Here is a 20,748-nt window from a genome sequence, read left to right on the forward strand (position 1 = left end):
TCCATCCCACACATTTTATATCAAAAAATGTTAAGTTATTGCAGTGAATTTTAATTTGCTGAAAATCATTAGCGAAAACAGTAACAAAATTCCTTCTCCTTGTCTCATTTAATAGGCAATAAATACTCGGGCAAAAAAATTAACATAAAGCAGATCACTGGATCATTTTGAAACTTCCACTGCAATAGTCTAGTTATATTTCTCTATTGGTTTCATTTTGGGAAAGCCAAGGCAGGGCCCAAATCCTGCTCATTGTGGATTACTAAATAAAAATAATAAAATTCAAATTTAAACGAAACTGTTAATAAACTATTTCACCATTCTAACAAGTAAAGAAGGCATAGTCAGATTTAATTCTTAAGAACAAATAAATATGATTATTTCTTACCAACTTTGTTGTTGGTACAAAACAACTACACTACACTCTGTTGTCTTGCAAAACTTGTACAATTACATTAAAAGTAATTAAACCAGAATCATAAAGAAAAAGAAAAATAAGCCAATAATAATGAATCTAGAAAATATCAAATCATCTTATTCACAACTTAATTATGATTCTAGCATCAATAACTCGATCACCTCAGGTATAAACTAAGTTTTTTTGTTTGCCAAGTACACCTATGAATTCTATCGCTGCTTTGAGAGCATTAATGGAAGCTAAATCCATTAAACTTGTTGATGACCTTGTTGCTTCTCCTCCTGCCAAGTCAGAAACTCCCCTGAAGACTATCACTGGCACACCCGGTGACATGGCTGTCTGTTTAACAAAAATAGAAATGCACGATATCACAGATGTAAACAAGTTATTTTATTTAATTAAATATATAATTTACTCAATGATAGAGGAATGCATTGTGAGTATCAACGGCAACTCTGGAAGATCAAGGCGCCACTCAAGGTGCGTGTTTTCCCGTGGGTTGCTCTATTCGATAAGCTACTGACGCAACAGACTTTGGCCACTACGGGTTGCAACATCACACCGAGATGCGTATTATGCGGGACCAACATCCTAGAAACAAGGGATCATATTCTATGCTCATGCCCTTATTTAATTACCTTGCGGAGAGGTATACTGGTATGGTATGCAGTATCAGTACTGAACTTAGCACTACACACCATTTTCAATGTGTCGGTGATTGCCTCTAAGAGCGAGCCAGGTTGATGTCGTGTGGGCAGCTGGGGCTTGGGCCTTATGGCTCGAAAGGAACCGGAGGGTCTTTTTAAATGAGAGCAAGCCAGTAAAACATGTTTATACTCCACACAATATCTTCATTTTCAAAGTTCAAAACGTCGATTCGAACTGCTCAACATGATCTCCATAATAAAATATTCTTGGAAACTAAATTTTACATTTTTTGAATTTTTTTTTTACTATTTATTAAGCCACTTTGAAAATCTGAAAATCCGGGTGAACAGTAAAAAACGGTAAAAAAATTTGGACCACCGGATCGGCGATTTTCAAAATGGCTTAATAAATAGTAAAAAAATTCAAAAAAATGTAAAATTTGGTCTCCAATCACATTTCAATATGGAGATCATGTTGAGCAGTTCGGATCGACGTTTTGAACTTTAAAATCGCAAAATAGGAGTGTGAAGTAAAATAGTCGCTTTATTTCGTAACTCACCATAGCCTGTCTCTCTCTCTCTCTCTCTCTCTATATATATATATATATGAGTAAGGCTTGGGTGCTATGGATAACATAAGGCCATTCCATGCTACAGCCTCAAAAACTTATCGTATAATATTCAAACTTCTATTTAAATAGCTCAATAAATTGGTTATATAATAAACTTGGAGAATACTAATTTTTACTATTTATTTGAATTTTTTTTACTATTTATTATGATTTATGAAAGACGGCAAAAAATAAACTAAATTTTCTTTTATTTTCCTATTCATTTTTGGCCATCTTTCATAAATCATAATAAATAGTAAAAATTAGTATTATACAAGTTTATTATATAACCAATTTATTGAGCTATTTAAATCGAAGTTTGAAGGTTATACGATAAGTTTTTGAGACCGCAGCACGGGATGGCCTTATGCTATCCATAGCACCCAAGCCTTACTCTCTCTCTCTCTATATATATATAGAAACCTGCTAGCATGCTACGCGTAGCATAGAGGGCTTCTGTGCAACGGCTCAATATTCGACTTTTAAAAATTCTAACGGTTGATCCGAACCGTTCATCTTGTTCTCCATATTAATATGTGTTTGGAGACCAAATTTTACATTTTTTGAATTTTTTTTACTATTTTTTTAGATTTATTGAAAATCGCTGTTTTTTTATGGTCCAGATTTGCTGAAAATAGTGATTTTCAATAAATCTAAAAAAATAGTAAACAAATTCCAAAAGATGTAAAATTTGGTCTCCAAACACATATTAATATGGAGAATAAGATGAACGGTTCAGATTGACTGTTAGAATTTTGAAAAGTCGAATATTGAGCCGTTGCACGGAGGCCCTCTATGCTACGCGTAGCATGCTAGCATATTCCTATATATATATATAATTTATCCTTCGCAATACAACCCTTTGAAATGGAAATGAAAAATAGCTTCCAATTCTCTGGTTCAGTAAATAAGTAAAACCTAAATGGCTCTTCTACTAAAAAAAAAAACATACAAAGAAACATAATTTGGAAGGTTTTTTTTTTCTGGAAAAGAAAGGCTTGACAAATCAAATTACCATGACTATAGCTGAACTCTCCTCATCCACAGTTGAAACACCAAATTTCTCAAAGAGAAACTGCCTGTATGCGGCATTATCACAGAAGATGTCAGCTGTTGATGCTCTTAGTCCAGTGACTAACTTTGGAGTTGTCGGCAAGCAGTAGCTCTCATTTGAGCATCTCTCCAGTTTAACCTGTGATAACCATCTTATGCTCGACACTAAATTCATTTGAAACATATAATTTGTACAGTTATTGCTTAATTTACCAAAGAAACCAGTCAGGTACCTAGATCCTAGACTCGAAAGGCTACATATAAAAAGATCAATAAATAAAAGGACTAAAAAAAGGGCCTCACACAGTCCTTTTTATCAAGTTATTATAAGCTTCGAAATTGGTTTAATTCAGTACTTTAAAAAAAAAAAAAAAGGTTATCTTACTTTGAGATTCTGTGCAATTTGGAGCCAATTGCTGTTTATCTCAAGCCAGAAGACTTCCTCCATAGACTTACCAACTGCATAAAATTCCTCCGTTTTAAATTTGACCCCTGATAACAAGTTCTCGCCTCCATTAGGTACGTTGTACTCCCCAAATGTCAGTACACTTGATGAATCGTCATTCTTTATATCAGAATTAAATTTCTGTTTTCACGCATGCAACAAACCTGTTAACACCTGCTTGAGAAACTACGATTTCAACCTTTTCTTCAGTGGCTATAATGTTCATAATTTAGTTACTAATAAATGAACATCAGTTTGAGCAAGAGGAAATGAAGTACCATCCATGTCCAGGATCCGGTGAAAGCAACGTACTTGGGAACACTGACATCACCAAATGACATCGAGTTGTTGGCACTTCCTGCTGTTCCGTAATGCACAATCCCGTCAACCTTAAAACGGTCCAACAGGATTTGCACAGTGATTCCGGCATTGAGCTAAAACAAAAAAATTAATGTATTTTTAAAGTCAGAACTGTCATGTATTTATATTTGTCATGGTTGAAGTTGAATAAGAAGAAGAACAAGAACAAGAAGAGTGATGTACTGATGTATAAGTTCCTTGAGAAAAATATACAAAAAGAGTGAAGTACAAAAAATGTAATGGAAATAATAAAATAAATAAATTTCTTACCCTTCGTTGACCAGTCAGAACATAGACAACACTAGCATTGCGGATGGTCCCAATGTGGAATCTTCGGCCTTGCACCAGTATATAAATTCACCAAGTGAAAATTTGATATTATTATTATTATTATAAGATGAAAAAGGTAAAAGTTATGGAGAGGTCTGCAGAAAAGAAAAAGTTAAGCCGACGGCCTTAATTAATAAAACTGGACGTGGCCCAGTAAAGCCTATTATATTATATATCTACTGAACTGAATGAGCAGTGAAACCCATCGCTCTTCGCTCAGCCGTTCGATCTCGTTATGATTGTATCTGGAAAAATCACAAGGAGATCTGACTCGGGGAGCTCGGAGCTCAACTTCACAACTTGCAAGGGCAGATCAGAAAAAAAGAACGAACGGTGACGATTTAACTATATATCCATACCATAGAGGTCGACGAAGGGGATCTTGGAGCTGGGCACGAACTCGCCGGACGATCCAACGGCCTCGGCCTCTGTAATGTAAGACATCACCAGCCCAATCAACGGCCTTCGCGCGTTGACCGGGTCCACCGAGAGTGTTAGTGTTCTCCCTGATGTGGGCTTGAAACAGAGCACGGAGAAGAAGAGAACGAGCAACGGCAGCCGTTGGATTTTAATCTCCATGGTTAGTGCTCGCTTGTGCTGGATTGGTGGAGAGTTCTGATATTATAAAGAGTGATGTATAGAGAGAGAGGAGTTGTTTAATTTGTAAATGATGAACCAGATAGTAGTCAAATTGGATAGGATATGTGAAATCATTGCAGAGAGGGCAAGACAGGGTGTTACATCAAATTTTAAAATAGACTTCTGATATTATAATATCTGCAATTTTATTATTAATATGGGAGCTGAAAGCAACGTACTAACATGTGCAATATATCGACATATTTATTTAATTAGTATTAGTATTTACAGATTGGATTGTTTGGGACTTTGGGTATATATTTTTTATATAATTAAAATAGGGAAAATTTCTAGTGTGCCCATGTAAAATCTTAAAATAGCCAATATCCCCATCAAAACAACATAATAGCTAATATCTCTATCAAAACTTTGCATTATTTCTTCTATCCCCATTTTACATATTTAACTCTTTATTTAATTATTTTAATATTAAATTGACAAATTTACCCTCTCCTTCTTCAAACGTTCAGATAATAACTAACTCCTAAGATATCTGGACCATTCAAATCCTTAATACACGAATCTCAAAGGACAAGAATACTGGCCCTCTGCATATCGATTAGGCATCGAAATTTTTTTGGCCCAGCTTTAGATAAAGTAAATATTTGAGATATCTCAGAGGATACAAACTCACAAGACAACACATAAAAGGATTGGTTTGGCGGTTCATGTCGTGAGCCGTTCTAGTCATCAAATTGATTATGCTCAAATGAAATCATTGTTGACAGTTGACACCAGCAACAATAACAACCCCATCTGGTGATCCGTCTAGATGCCAGAATAACACCCCAAATATAAAGTCAAGTAGCATGACTCCGTGAGCTATGTAAAGAATTGTTGGGCATGCACAATTAATGTATTAACAAACTAGCACCCTGTAACAATGAATGCCTGTGGAGGCAGCTAGTTAGTTCATATATAACTTTGAATTAAGACATGTACTTTTCTGATTGTTTCAATTTTTTAGTGGTTGGTTTCCAATCTTTACCAGAAAAAAATTATGCGACTCCACTATGTTTTATCCATTTATTTAGAAAAAAGAGAGAGAATGTAATAGCTGCTAATATGAAGTTCTTTTAACTTTTGTTTGATTCCGTAAGAGTCTGTTTTTGGAACAATTAGTTAATCTGGATTGCTTAACTGGTGACATTTTACCAGTACCTAACTGGTACCAGAAGGGTCTATAAAATTGGAGACAGTCCCTTCTGGAAAAAAAAATAATTTTATTTGATGCTTGACGCTAAGAGTAAGAGAAGAAGGCAGAAGATGAATTTGACGATTAAAGGTTCAATGAGAGGGGAGGGCAGGAGAAGAGGTCGAGGAAGATAGTGGGCATGAAAAAAAATTAGCTGTAGGAAAATGTATTGAACGTTTGAAGAAGGAGAGGGTAAATTTGTCAATTTAATATCAAAATAATTAAATAAAGAGTTAAATATATAAAATGAGGATAGAAGAAATAATGCAAAGTTTTGATAGAGATATTGGCTATTATGTTGTTTTGATGGGAATATTGACTATTTTAAAATTTTACATGGGTACACTAGAAATTTTCCCATTAAAATATTATCTGATAGTTTATCATATACTATTAATTAAATATTAAATATTGATCGCTGTACTGTAACTTTTATATTATTTGATAAATGATGAAATTAATTAACAAAATAAATTATAATGTTATATATATATATATAGAGAGAGAGAGAGAGAGAGTTGAGCTATGGTGCATTGCAATGTATAGTCTCTTTTGTACATTGGACTATAAATCACCGGATTCAAAATTCAAATAACCGATCCAAACTGTTCATCTTGTTTTCTATATTAATATGTGTTTGGAGATCGAATTTTAAATTTTTTGAAAATTTTTTACTATTTTTTTTAGATTTATTGAAAATGACTGTTTTTTTATGGTCCAGATTTGTCTGAAAACAACAATTTGGTAAAGTATGCATCAACCCTTTATTTGATCCAAAAAATAATTATCAAGGCTCTAAGTTTTTTCTTATTTGATGCACATATTTTGTTTTGACCTGATTTGATGATGAAACTTAAATTGGAACTAACAACAGAAAAAGTATTAGGGAACCTACAGTTCAACAAATTGGGAACCGATCTAGAATTTTTAAAGACGAAAAGAGAAAAAAAAAAAAAAAAAAAAGAACAACTATACATCGCCATGCCAATAACATGAACCAAATAGTAGTTGAGGCAGCACCAAAGCATGTAAAAGCTTGATTCAATAAAACCAAACTATACACGTCCCAAACGGCCAAACAAATTCACCTATTCTATTATACTCAGAAAATGGCCAATTATCTCTCTCAAATCCTCTTGGTACCGTTTCTGGTAAGCGCCTTATTCTTGTACACTAATGCACAGATAGAAATCAATCGTTCTTTGAATATTGCAATCCAAGACATGCAAAAGGCTCGGTATTTCACCTTCGTCATGCTCGTAAAAATGGTCGGTACCAAAATACCCCCAAACACAACCTTTTTGATGCCGAATGACCGTATGCTTTCTGCTGCAGTAATTCCTGAAAACCAAGTTTTGAATTTCATTCTCCTTCATTCCATACCTTCTCCGATGCTGTACAAGGACCTCTTAAATCTACCGAATCGGACAATTTTACCCTCCTCTCAGACAAACTACCTTTTTAAAACAGTTCATAGGGATGACGGGAAGATTTACATCAACAATGCCGAGCTGGTAGCACAGGATGTATGTAATAATGAGAGTTCATATAGGTGTCATGGTATAAGTACAGTTTTTAGGTGGCCAATGCACGAGAAGGCTCCTGCAGGGGCCGCATGTCAATCACCACATATCGTGGCATCTCCACCGGCTCCCATGCCTTCTAGTCCTCCTACCAGTATGATTTCTCCTGCTCCCAGCCCTGAAACAGGGACTGATGATGGACCCCAAAAGTCAGCTACATCGGATATCCAACGGAGGAGGTTGTTTGTTTATTGTCTTGTTTCTTCCTGGTTTGTTTTCAGTACAGTAATATGAAGTTTAGGAATGAGATCTATTAAATTTTATTCTATACACTTAAAGAAAAAGAGGAGAATCACATGATAGTATCAAATTTTTATAGGAACTATGTACCGGTAAAATGTTTTGCATAATAATTTAGTACTAACAATCATGTGTTGACAATAAATAAAGAGAGACTACAAATCAAGGCAGCACATCATATATAAGATATATTTATAAATAGAACTACTACTAAAGTTCAATTATTGTTTTAGTATTACAAGACACCAACAGTTAAAAGTTTACATGCACGGTTAAAAGCTTTGTCGCCATCAGCAAATATCCAATACATGCTCAATTAGGTTACATAATGATCCTTGTGTTCCCTGAACCGTTAAAAGATAAGCCCAGTGAACCAGTTTTAAAACGAGATTGAGACAATTAATCAAAGCATAAAACCTAGTTTTAGTTAAATACTTCTAATAACCAGACAACAAATGGGAAGCCAGAGGTCTTCTAGTTAAGAGTTTTTCTGATTATGGCTGTCAGGGTTTTCATCCTTCCTGTTGGATCTAGTTTCGTCAGAATTTGGGTCTGTCTGTCCCAGTTTCTCCTGCCAAATTAAAAATTAATAATAATTTCAAATTCAAACAAAAGAAATAAAATAACACATCATCCTTTTAAAGGGAAGAAATGATAGAACTACCTTGAGAGAACTGTTTTGAGCAAGAAGGTCATCATACTCCTTTCTGATACACTCAACTTCTGCTCTTAATGCTGCATTTTCTTGCTTAAGAACGTCTGCTCGCTGACCCAGCTCTTCACATTCAGCCTGGAAAAATAATAAATAAAATTGTACTTTGAAATCAGGTATAACCCGCTTCTATAAAAAAATTGTACTATGATTGCTATTTGCCGAAACAAGATTATCTGTCTTATTATCATACTCAAATTCTTACATCAATGATTGCATGTAAGCAATCAGTAGCATAAATAGCCCCAAGTTGAGCCTAACATATGCAATGGAAAAAAATAAGGAGCAAAAGAAAGTAAAACATGCACTGCATGAAAATGATTACCTGTTTGCGCAATCTTGATCTGCGTGCCGATTCCCTATTAGACTGTTTTCTTCTCTGCCGTTTAAGTTCCCTTTCATCCTATATTTAACAACAAAGTTACCATCAAATTTAACTAGTTCATGCTAACCATTTACGTAGATTACATATACCATTAAGAAAAAGAACAAAATACTTGCACAAAGATCAAAAAGAATTTTGACACATGGTACTTTACATAATAAACAGAGAAAAGCTGTTCAAAGAAAAAAAATATTCAAAGGCTATAAACCTGAATCCAATGCTCAGGAACCACGGCATTGGATGAAGGAACTTTCCCATGTAATGCAGGAGTGCCAGGAGTCGAGTTTTGAGAACCCCAATAATCCATTCCTATGTTCAAGTTTGTGGCAGGACCCGCTGCCACAGACACCACAGCTGTGGATTGATTCAGCATTGCCTGTGACGGAGTTCTAGCCATGCCATTCTCTGAACTCCGACCAGAACCTGCTCCATAAAAATAAAAAAGTTGAAGTTCCAGACATGCCCTTAATAACAAGTTATTGCTTAATCTTGCTTTGTCAAAGATGAATGCAAACTTAACAATTGAAGAGGATAAGTTTGAATAATTCCATTGCAAGGGAGGAGGCTTAAACACAACTGACAATAGTTAAATATCCCATTTACTAACTTTGTGATATGCAGCTCTTAAGATAATCATTTCCTCTAACTTCGTCAACAAGGTTTAACTATATAATATTTCTAAAAAGAAGTAATATGTAAGAGTCAGCAACAATAAATTCTATTTTGGTAGCCACTTAAATTTTTCCATGAGCCTGAGAAAGGAGTCACATCTGCAGCTAACTATGGCACGCAATATGATCCGTCTGATTTAGATTGAATACACCAAATCCAGTGTAACCTTGTAGGTAGTTTGGAAATTATAGTCAGACCCAAATTGGATGGTTCATATCGCGTGCCATAGTTATGGCATCGTTGCAGCTATGGTAGTGGTTGTGAACTCGCCTGAGCAATATAAAACTACATAGCAGTCATCAACAATGCTTATCAAACAAATACAAAATTGGTATTTCTACATAGCTGTCTCAAAAATGCCTACCTCCATGTGGTTCTTCTCCACCACTTCCTTTTGGTGTTGAGTCCTGTGAATACAAGAACCACATATCACAAATTTGTTTATACAATAATATGAATCCTCCCACATCAACTTTACCTCGGTAGATAACAACATATCAAATATATAGGCAAATCTGCATTTGACTGTTTTTCTAGAGTTATGAATCTAACATGCTGACTAGTGACTTCAACTAAAAGCATATTAGACAGTATATAAAACTGTTTGTGAGATTTAGGCAAAATAAATAAATAATTTCAACAAATATAAACTCACATTTTGTGAGTTGGCATCACTTCCTTCAGTTGAGCTGTCACTTCCACTGTCACCACTACACAGTGAGAAGAGGAAAAAAGTATCATTTTAATTTTCAGAATCACAGATAGGATTCCAGTGAACAAGTTAGAAACAGTTACAGAATAAAACCTATGCGAGAGACCACCATTGGCAGAAGTACCGGAAGTTTTACCGGGCTCAGTGCCATTGTTCTTCCCAGTAATCATGTTAAGGCTACCTAAACTGCCCTTTGATCGCTTAATCAAGCTCTTTTCTTTAAGTTCTGAAGACTTCCTATCTGTTTCCTGACCACTCTGCAAAATTTGAATACATCAGACATGCCAAGTATTGAATGACAAGGCAGAGTAAATTAAAAAAAATAGACTTTTACAGGTGCTTCAGCATTGCCGTTGGCAGCAGGCATAGCATAAGGGCTAAATGGATGTGAGCCCTGTTAAATGACAGGCATTGATGAGATATTGGAATTTGTCACATTTTGAATTGCAAAATTCACATTAAATGCTGATTAAAAATATGTACCGGAGGCATAGATGGGTGTGCATATATCCCTCCTGGAGGGTACATGACATATGGTGGTGGAGTACCATATGGCATCATTGGCTACAAACAGAAAAAATTAAAAAAATAATTTTAATAATAAAGATTTCCCCTTTTAGAATTTGGTAATGCTTTCACTGTTATAACTTACAACCATGTTAAGGATGAATTGAAGTATCAATAAATATTAAATAGATAACAAGTAAAAAGTTTAAACAAGCACCTGTGCTCCCCACATGTATGGGTGTGCTTGAGATGCCACGCCTGAAGGGAAGAAGCCATGTGGTGGCACTGGAGAGTAAGCCTAAAATATTACAAGAATAATTGACATGCAGAAAATGTTACAAAATAACTTCAGATCTTGACAATGGTTTTTCAAATCAATTCAAATAAAGTTGAAAATAAAAAATAAACTCATAAATACGTCATTGAAGATATAGATGGCCCAACAATCAAATTTCAGGCAATTTGAGCATCGTTTCATGTTGCATCAAGAACCCTTAATTTCAGACCGTCACTCGATGTACAGTGAAATATACATAAAATCTCATCATTTTTTATAGAAATGATGTGTGCATCATATTGATCATTTTTATAATGTTGGATTTCAAATTTAAGCTTTATCTTTAAAGATTGTCAATATATATGATTGCCAAGGTTTTTGTAATTAAAGAGGGAAGCATTTTTGAAATGGAGCACAAAAGACTATGTACCTGAAAATTAGACCAATCAGGGTACACTGGTGTGGCCGGGGCTGTACTAGCAACAGATGGCTGCTCCTGCAGCTGCAAGTAGAGTACTAGATTTACAATTTTCCTTTTTGAGATATGCTACACTTTTATTGTACATGCTTTAAATTAGATATTACTTTAGTAAATATGGTAGGTGTGTGGGGGCTAACTTTCCTTCATTATAATTCAAATTTGGAATCTGAGCTGATACCAGTTACGATTGAAAGGTCAAATTTAGCTCAATTGAAGTAAGAAAACCAAGAGACTGTTTTCAGAGGGGTCAGAACGGATACCTGAGCAGGTGACTTCTTAGGCGATTTGGAGGGATTATCCCCTTCGTTACTTGTCATCTCGCTACAATTACTCCCTCCTCTCTTATGCAAAGCACAGGCTAAGCCAATTCATCACTTCGCTAGAACAAGTAGCTGCCGTAATTAAGCGAATATTTAGTAGGATATTAGATCTATTCGACAGACAAAGAGGCAAACCGTTCCTTGTTACAAAAAGTAAACCAAGAGACGGCGACAATTAAGTAAAGAGGAAAGTGATGGAGTTGTTGAACTTTGGACCGGGGTTTTAAGTTTGGTCAATTTCAGCTACGGAGAAAGAGAGCAGGGCAAATTTGGAATTACACTTCCACTTGGGGAATCAAACGCTGAAACGTGACAGGCCGGTCTCGGCATTTCAACGAATCAGATCAGATTTCTCTCTGTCAAATTCTGTAAAGAATACCATATATAGCAAGTCTATTGTTCGTAGCTCCGTTTCAATTATTATCTTGGGCCTGAAATGGCCCGATATTTTTATTAATATCAAAAAAAAAAAAAAAAATACTGCAATTGCCTCCAGTTTTCAAATATTTTGAAATACTCTCCCCGCTTCAATTTGTTCGATTGCCTCATTGTGAGGCAGTTAGCGGTCAGTTATGATTTTTTTTTAAGGGAGATTGTTTAGTATATATAGAATGATTTTGGTCTCACTGTTTCTATGATTTCTATTTTTTTTTTTTTTTTGATACTCTTATTGTTTGATTTTGATCAATATTGGTCTAACAGTAAATCTAATACAATCTGAATTCAAAATCCATTGAAAATAAGTAAATAAATAAATATTATTTGAGTTATTTTAAAACAAAATGTATCACGTACATTCAATTTGAAATCCGAATGGATTTGTCTAAAATAGCTCAAATTGAGGGGGGCTAACTTTGACCGAATTTTAGCCGAACTTTGACAGACTATAACTTTTTGTAGGAAACTTTGTTTTGATCGTTTGATGACTTTCCGGAAGCTTAAGATGAGGAGATATGGATTTTAAGATTAAACTAATGTTTACATTACAAAATATCCTGCACACTCATAATTAAAAAAAAAACATCATTTACGGCCTCAAAACTACAATTGAAGTTTCTGAAAAATAACGATAAGTCAAAAACCTATCGTATAAACTTTAAACTTCAAACTTCTATCTAAGTAGTTCAGTAAATTGGTTATATAATGAACTTGTTTATGTTGGGTTTCGGGGTAACCAAAACCCGTTTAGGCTTAAGCTGCGGAAAGAACGTAAAACAAAAATTTTACTTCTAACTTAAGCCAAGGATTAAACGGGGTATGTCAGAAAACTTTTCAAGGCGGTCCACCTTCAGTATTCATTTGACATCAAAACCCAATTTAATCCTTTTACAGATCTACTTCATGATTGATTTCTAAAACTTTAATCTACTTACCAATTAAATAGATTAATATAACATATTTATACCTTGTTTCCAAATCACAGTTGGAATGCAGACCGAGCGAGTAGAGCTACATCACGGGAATGATTCTACTCGGAGCACCAAACGTATGGTGCCTCTATAGGTTATCCACCAGGACTAACTAGAGAGCGGTTTATTTCTTTTGTCAGGAATACTATAAACCGCGGTATTATGCAAAAACACTATTCATGAGGAAAAGACGAAAACCTGTAAACACGAATTTTCAGCTACTCAGTTTCACAAATAAGCAAAACTGACATACCGCGAAATTCGGGAAAACACTATTCATCGATCCTGTAAATATACTTCACAACAACCAGCAAGATTATACGTCAACTACGTATAACTTTCTTTTCTCAATCGAAACACTATTTGGGAGAGAAACCGAGAAAGAGAGAAAATACCGATTCGTTTCGACACGAAATGATACGAGTGAATTAGTGGTTTTTCTCTCTACATTCACCCCTCTATTTATAGGCTTTTGAGGAGGTTCGCAAAAGACCGAAATACCCCTCAACATATGCCTATTTACAAGATATGCCATTGAATGGATAAGGATGATGACATGTCATTTGGATAAGATCGATGACGTGTCATGTGGATAAGGATGACATGTGAAAAGACCAAAATGCCCTCGGCCCGAATACAAATAATATTCGTATAATTATTTTGAACAATTATATTTCTTGCGGTTGTTGTTTCGACAATTTATACAACGTGTCATGCACATTTATAAATTAACCGGTTAACTTTTATACAACGTGTCACACACGTTTATAAATTAACCAATGTTTTTGCTTGTTATTTTTACATAATATTTATAATTTAATTATAACACGTATAATTAATTATAACCATCTTACTATTGATCATAACCAATTTATAATCAATCACAATAAGATTCTCCGATTAACTCCTATATGGTGTGACCCAATAGGATCTGTGTTATGTTGGTAAAATAGAGTTAAAACTGTTTTAACTTCTATAATCATGAGCGGTATCTGGCAGTATACATCATGACCATCCAATTACACAGATGATGCTGTACAGTACAATATCATGATCCAGTAAACAATTTACTTGTGTCTGTTCTTCTGTCTCATAGCTATCAGATTAGTTTCAAGGTAGGTGTGTGTCATCCTTGTAAACTTAATATTTTCTTGATCTTGAGTAGATTATCAAATATGATTACTCTTGTAATCATACCGCGCACTGATAATTTTACTCTATCAAGGGGCCCAGTGATGCTATAGCTCGTATAGAGATACGAGGGACAATAGTACTTTTGGTAAACCATCACTACCTCAGCTAAGCCATGTATATCGAAGAGCTACCGTTATAACTGCATTTTACCGACAGCGTTTGATAACAATCACACATATACATTTCTTAGTAGGAAAGATGAATACCTCATACTTTAGAACTTAACACTGAATGAAAACATTAATGACACGAACACAATTCTGTATAATGTTTCATTCGGGGTCTGTCAGATATCATGTTCCTGGAACATATATCTATGTGATTAAAATGACAACTCCTTGTCTATGGTCTGTAAAACTTGACCATCATTTAATCCACATACTAACCTTACATCGGTAATTAGTGTTCCTGCTAATTACCTTGGTCAGTGACATTTTAAGAGTATATATCATCTATATTATGGAGTTTCACAATTTCAGTCATGAACTCGAAATGATCCATAAATGCAATAATACTCAAGGCAACAAAATGATATTAATCATCCAATTCATGAACAAAGCTTCATATATAATCAATTATCGTATTATTGACTTCTAGATTATTACACTAACAGTTTAATACCAATTTTTACTATTTTCTAGGATTTATGAAATATGACACAAAATGACTTAAAAATAAAAAAAATTGCTAATTTTTTTTATCAAAGAGAACAAAAGTATATTTTCTTGGTACATGGGTTTTATATAATATCAAAGGTTCAACTCTAGTTTGACACATATATTTTATTTACAAAATCAAAGGATATGAGTATCTAAAAAGAGAGAAAAAAAATCATAAAAACAGTGAGATCAAATTACTATCAGTGTGTCTATATGTAAAACATTCATTCTATACATACTAAACATCTCTAAAAAAAAATTATAGTAAATTGCTCACTGTGGGGTGGTCAGGGCATTTTTCGAAATATTTCAAAACCGATAGCATATTCAATAATATTTTTGTTCGAGGGTATTAAAAAAAATCTGTGAAAAGGATAAATGAAAGAAAAAACAAATTAACTCCCGCAAAAAAAATATATTATATTTTACAGTGTTGTTAAAACCGGACTGGATTGCCAGTCGCTAGTCCGCTTAAGGATCGTTTACGCTATTGAACTGGCTAAAACCGGTTAAATCGACCGATTTTACTAAAAACCCATCAACCCATTTCGAGGAAAAACCCAGTTAAAAGAAATTCAATTGGAGTTTTCATATTAGAAGTGATTTTGGTTGGAGAAAATAGATCGCAAACAAGAAAAGGAAGAAAGAGAAATGGAAAAAGAAGGCGAATATGATAGTGGGACACATAACTTTTAAGATCCAAGATATCTCAGGAAACTCAATTAAAAAAGTGGGCCCATTAATTTATCTTTTTAAACTTTAATATCAAGTGCATCCGAAATTGAAGTCATTAGTTTTTCATATATTACAAAAATAATTTATTAATTCTTCTTTTTTTCGTATATTAAGATGAATTTTTTTATCGCACAAAAAAATTATGTTGCGTTTTTTTTCAAACATGTTTATTTTTAAAGTGAATTATATGAATATAGTATTGACTTAAACTTTTTGAAATCAATAAAAAAATTAATATTGGCTGTAAATATTGTATTGACACGATCATATAAAAATGACATACGGGTGTATGATATTATAAATAAATAAAAAAAACTAAAAAATGTTCTTTGATGATTTATATAGTAAATTATAAAAAAAAGCTGATTTATACCAATCTAATTTAGAAAAATAATATAAATATTATACTTTGGATTATTTATGTAATTAATATTGTAAAAATTAAGCTTTATGCACATGATATTATAATAAGATGATAGATAATAATTCAAGAGTGAGTCTATGGTACTATGCATATTACGATTGGGCACCGTGCTACGGCTCTATATTTGAGTTTTCAAATCCTAACGGTTGATCCGAACCGTTCATCTTGTTCTCCATATTAATATGTGTTTGGAGACCAAATTTTACATTTTTTGAAATTTTTTTACTATTTTTTTTAGATTTATTAAAAATCACTGTTTTTGGATGGTCCAGAATTTTCAGATCAAGTGATTTTCTAAATATCTAAAAAAATAGTAAAAAAATTTCAAAAAATGTAAAATTTGGTCTCCAAACACATATTAATATGGAGAACAAGATGAACGGTTCGGATCAACCGTTAGGATTTGAAAACTCGAATATAGAGCCGCACGGTAACAACTCGTGATATGCATAGTACCATAGACTCACTCATAATTCAATATCATACTTAGAGTAAAGCTAGCGTGTGACATGCTCACCAAGAAAGTTTGGTGAGCATAACTCCAAAAGTATATCGGATCAATGTCAAATGCCAAATCCAAACCGTTGAAATCCATGTACTTCATGAGTGATGCATATATATGCAAAATTTTGAAAGTTTCGAGTTTATTTGCTACACGGTCAAGTGGTCAAAGAAATGAACATTTTATTATAAGTTATTTTATATATTCAATTTTTATTATTTATTTGACCACTTGACCGTGTAGCAAATAAACTCGAAACTTTCAAAATTTTGCATGTATATGCATCACTCATGAAGTACATGAATTTCAACGGTTTGGATTTGACATTTGACGTCGATCCAATATACTTTTGGAGTTATGCTCACCAAACTCTCTTGGTAAGCATGTCACACGCTAGCTTTACTCTCATACTTGACTGTTTAAAAAAATCAGCAGTTGAGATAAATCAGTGACCCGAAACCTCAAGGCCCAATTTGGCCCATTTCAATATGTTATTTACTTATTTATCGTAATCGAATATGACCTCGCCTCCAGTACTTCATCGTACTTCTCCAGTCGCTAAACCTCTTGTACCGAATGGCCACCGAATCGACTCCGCCGCTGCCGGAGGCGGAGGGGAATCCACAGACACCACCATCTACAGAAGATCCACCACCGTCCTCCGTCTCTCAGTCCGAAGCGCTCCGCCTACGCGAGCTGGCTGAGCTGAAGCTCCGGTCCTCCTCCTACGCCTCTGCTTTGAAGTACGCCAAGCGCGCGTCGCACCTCTCTCCCGGACTCCCTGGTCTCTCCGATCTGATCAACATGTGCAATATCCTCTCCTGCGACCCATCTGACCCTTACAAAACCCTCTCCCTGGTCCCAACCTCCTCCCTCACATCCGTACGCCGCCGCTACAAAACTCTAGCGCTTTCTCTGCACCCAGATAAGCTCTCTGACGTGGCGGCCGAGGAGGCTTTCAAGCGGGTCTCAGCCGCATTTCAACTCCTGACAGAGAGCCACAAAAAAGGGGCGGCATTGACATTTTGGACGGCTTGTGGTGCATGCCGTCTGCTGCATATGTTCGATAGGAAGTATGTGGGCTACCGGCTTGTGTGCCCGAGGTGCCGAAAGAGCTTTCTGGCAAAAGAGGTACCGGCACCAGCAGATGCGGATGTTCGAAAGGATGGCAATGCCTCTGATAAGGTTAGGCTTTTCTTGTGCATATTCTCTAGTTCTTTAAATTTTTTCTTTCCTTTTGTGGATATGGACACGGCAAAAGCCAATTTGTTCATGGTGTCAGCTTGAAGTAATGTTATATAATAATGGACAAGTTTTACAAATATCTAATAGCTTGAAGTAATTTCCAAATATCCAGTGTTGTTGGATGATACCTTCATCAGTATCCATTGCGTTATTATTGTGCCTGTAAACTACACAGTAAAATTTTGGTTGGAGCCTTATTGTCTTTGTTATTTTCGTTGTAGCACCTGTCATGCTAGAAGTTATAGTTAAATACCTGTCAGATAATCCATGCTAGAAATTCTTTTGAGAGTTAATCCAAATTAAATGTCGTATGTTTTCTATTTTTTTTATATGCATTGCTGAAATGGCAGTTCATTAAATCTCTGTTGATCCCCAGACCGATATAGAGCCTCATAACATGAATCAAAGAGACTGATTACCACTAACCTTTTTGCACCAATCTCCTATCCTTGACCTCTTGCACATATCATGCATGACCTAATGTTTAGTAATAGAGTTTTAAATGAAATCCACTGCAATCAGTTACTTCTCCATCCAGTTGTCTATAGCCGATTTACAATGACACAGATAATCACAGTTTGGTTTTAGTGTTGACAGGTTAGCAAGCCCATGTCTGCTGCAGAGCCAGTTAAATCATGCAACCAAATGAGGCAACAGTTCAAATCAAGTGTTTCCATGCCATCCAAAAACTCTAAAAGGAAAGCAGAGAAAACCCTAGCTGAGATACAAGTTGAGCTCACAAAGATGAAAATGAAAAAGAAACCAAAAGAAAAGGAGAATAAAAAGAAGAAAAAAGAGAATAGTGAAATGGAGGAAAATAATGATGAAGAAGATGAAGGAGAAGATGAAGAAGATGAAGGAGAAGATGATGATGATGAAGAAAATGGAACTAATATGGCTTTAACCCGTACGAAATATAAAGGTTCGCACTTGGGTCTGATGGCAGTGGAAGATTCTGATTTCTACAACTTTGACAAGGATCGGGATGAAAAAAGCTTCAGAAAAGGGCAAATTTGGGCTATTTATGATGACGATGATGGCATGCCCCGTCATTATGGGTTGATTGAAGAAGTTTTGAATTCCAAACCGTTTACAGTCAGGCTACACTGGTTGGATCTACATAACCAAACAGACAGAAAACATGTTCTCTTAGTAGAGAAATCAGGTAACCGAATTTCTTGTGGCCAGTTTAAGGTGGGAAAGATGGTTGATTTGGACTCGGTAAATCTATTTTCTCACTCAGTTTGGTTTGAAAGAGCTGCAAGGGAGTTGTACAGGATTTACCCCAAAAAAGGCTCGATTTGGGCTGTGTACAGTGGGAAAAAGGAATTACATGGTGTGGTTGTTGGAGGGGCGAGACGGGAATATGATATAGTTTTGGCTCTTACAAGTTACAGTGAGGCATTTGGGCTGAGTTTTGCATACTTGGAAAAGGTTGAGGGGTACAAGACTATCTTTAAAAGGCGTGCTTTAGGAAGTGATGCAGTGAGATGTGTTGACAAGGAAGGTGTCAGGGATTTCTCGCACCAGATTCCAGCGAGGCTGTTAACAAAAGAAGATGCTGTGGCGGGTTTGGAGGGGTTGGATTGCTGGGAGCTGGACCCTGCTTCACTGCCACCTCAGCTATTGCGGCTTGGTTGGGACAGAGAGAAGCTCCTGAATTAATTCACCTCTCTGAATGTCATTGAAGAATTAATCAAATGATAGAGGTTGTACGTGCTTTGTTGCAGATGAAATGTGATATCCAACGATACAAGAAAAGTTTTCAGAAAATGAAATATGAGATCAAATGATACGGTACTGGCGATACTAGTAAAGTTTTGAGAAAACGAAACTAACATGAACTTTAAATAACAGTTTGTGGCTTCTTTAATTGCAAGGTCCAGAAAAGGAGCCTAGCAGTGGCTTGCATAAGGGTTTCTACTTAGAACTACATATTTTGAGACCTGATAAGTGATAACTTGTCTCAAGCTTAATTTTCTGCTTAATCTCTCTTCGGTCTAAATGTGGAAAGCATGACAGATCCAGTATTTACCCAGAAAGGTAAGTCCGCTCAGTCTGCACAATTAAAATGTTGGATGTACTGGAAATTTCCTTGTTAGTTTAGATTCCGGTCTTTTAGCATGCTAATTTTTTCCCCCTTTTTCAATGCTTCATCCTGTAATTCACGTTTAACTAGTATCGAGCCCGGCGATGCATTGGAATATATTGTAAGAAAACAAACAAAAATCTCATACAAAATGATTTTTTTTCATAAAACAAATTTAGACAAAATGACAAATAACATTTCTAAATAATATATTAAATAACATCTAGTGTAAAGGGCTAATGGTACATGTCTTCCACATAAAGGTACATGTTTCTCACGTGGGAGGTTATGGATTTGAAATTTGGATAAAGAAAATCATTTGTTGTAATAACAAGTGTTTGGTAGCTTGATCGGTTGATCCTCAACCCTTTCATTAAAAAAAAAATCTATATGTAAATTATAATTTTTAAATGACATACATTTTTTTTTAATCTTTCTAACATGTTTTTACACAAAAATCTCATACAAAATGACAAATAATATTTCTTAAAAAATATAAAAATGGAAAGAAATAAATACATGACCAATCAATTATCAATATATCTAAAAATTACTTAAATGATATTTAAAAATGGAAAGAAATCAGAACCAATTAGAAATATTGTACAATTTGCATGTAGCGAATAATTTTAGACTTCTACATGTAGAAAAATATAAAAAAAGATGCATAAAATCAAAAGAAGGCAACCCATTTGATTAGAGAGTCAATATTTAATTTGAAATTTTATGTTTTAATCATAGTCATTGTCAAGACATCTATGTTCTTAATATAATTGATTTTTAATATTAATTCATTTTCATCGTGCTAATTCATTTATTAACAAATGCTGGGAGATAATTTATGATCCAAGCCTCCATACCAAATATGGGTCTCAAGCTCTAGCATGAACTGTCATCTACAATT

General features: G+C 34.8%; 4 protein-coding genes across 9 annotated transcripts in view; 1 reads left to right on the forward strand and 3 right to left on the reverse strand.

Annotated features, from left to right (window-relative positions):
- Positions 1-19,886, reverse strand: part of LOC144566983 (5'-methylthioadenosine/S-adenosylhomocysteine nucleosidase-like) — an 87,654-nt gene extending 67,768 nt beyond the window's left edge. Inside the window, exon 1 of the mRNA XM_078316992.1 lies at positions 19,882-19,886. The gene's annotated coding sequence lies outside the window, so the exon portion shown is untranslated. The remainder of the gene's footprint in view (positions 1-19,881) is intronic.
- LOC144567621 (bark storage protein A-like) lies at positions 342-4,646 on the reverse strand. Its single transcript, XM_078317796.1, has 6 exons — positions 4,224-4,646; positions 3,805-3,872; positions 3,453-3,608; positions 3,115-3,315; positions 2,692-2,868; positions 342-757 (listed from the first exon to the last, which is right to left on the reverse strand). The coding sequence occupies exons 1-6, from the start codon at positions 4,441-4,443 to the stop codon at positions 581-583; spliced, it is 999 nt and encodes a 332-aa protein (XP_078173922.1). The 5' UTR covers positions 4,444-4,646; the 3' UTR covers positions 342-580.
- LOC144567528 (bZIP transcription factor 1-B-like) lies at positions 7,697-11,836 on the reverse strand. 6 transcript variants are annotated; one of them, XM_078317687.1, is made up of 13 exons: positions 11,723-11,836; positions 11,528-11,641; positions 11,217-11,282; positions 10,727-10,807; positions 10,486-10,566; positions 10,337-10,396; positions 10,096-10,259; positions 9,946-10,000; positions 9,655-9,697; positions 8,827-9,041; positions 8,559-8,636; positions 8,186-8,311; positions 7,697-8,092 (listed from the first exon to the last, which is right to left on the reverse strand). In XM_078317687.1, the coding sequence occupies exons 2-13, from the start codon at positions 11,582-11,584 to the stop codon at positions 8,000-8,002; spliced, it is 1,119 nt and encodes a 372-aa protein (XP_078173813.1). In that variant the 5' UTR covers positions 11,585-11,641; positions 11,723-11,836; the 3' UTR covers positions 7,697-7,999. The 6 variants fall into 6 exon arrangements, with proteins under 6 accessions (XP_078173813.1, XP_078173811.1, XP_078173815.1 ...); XM_078317685.1 differs by having other exon boundaries at positions 11,217-11,288; XM_078317689.1 differs by having other exon boundaries at positions 11,728-11,746.
- On the forward strand, positions 17,010-19,885 carry LOC144566982 (uncharacterized). The gene is made up of 2 exons (XM_078316991.1): positions 17,010-17,695; positions 18,353-19,885. Exons 1-2 carry the CDS (start codon positions 17,087-17,089, stop codon positions 19,418-19,420), a joined length of 1,677 nt encoding a protein of 558 aa, XP_078173117.1. The 5' UTR covers positions 17,010-17,086; the 3' UTR covers positions 19,421-19,885.
- Positions 19,887-20,748: the final 862 nt, after the last annotated feature.

This window comes from Carex rostrata, chromosome 16 (assembly GCF_964058835.1).
Source record: "Carex rostrata chromosome 16, lpCarRost1.2, whole genome shotgun sequence".
In the NCBI taxonomy this organism is placed as follows: domain Eukaryota; kingdom Viridiplantae; phylum Streptophyta; class Magnoliopsida; order Poales; family Cyperaceae; genus Carex; species Carex rostrata.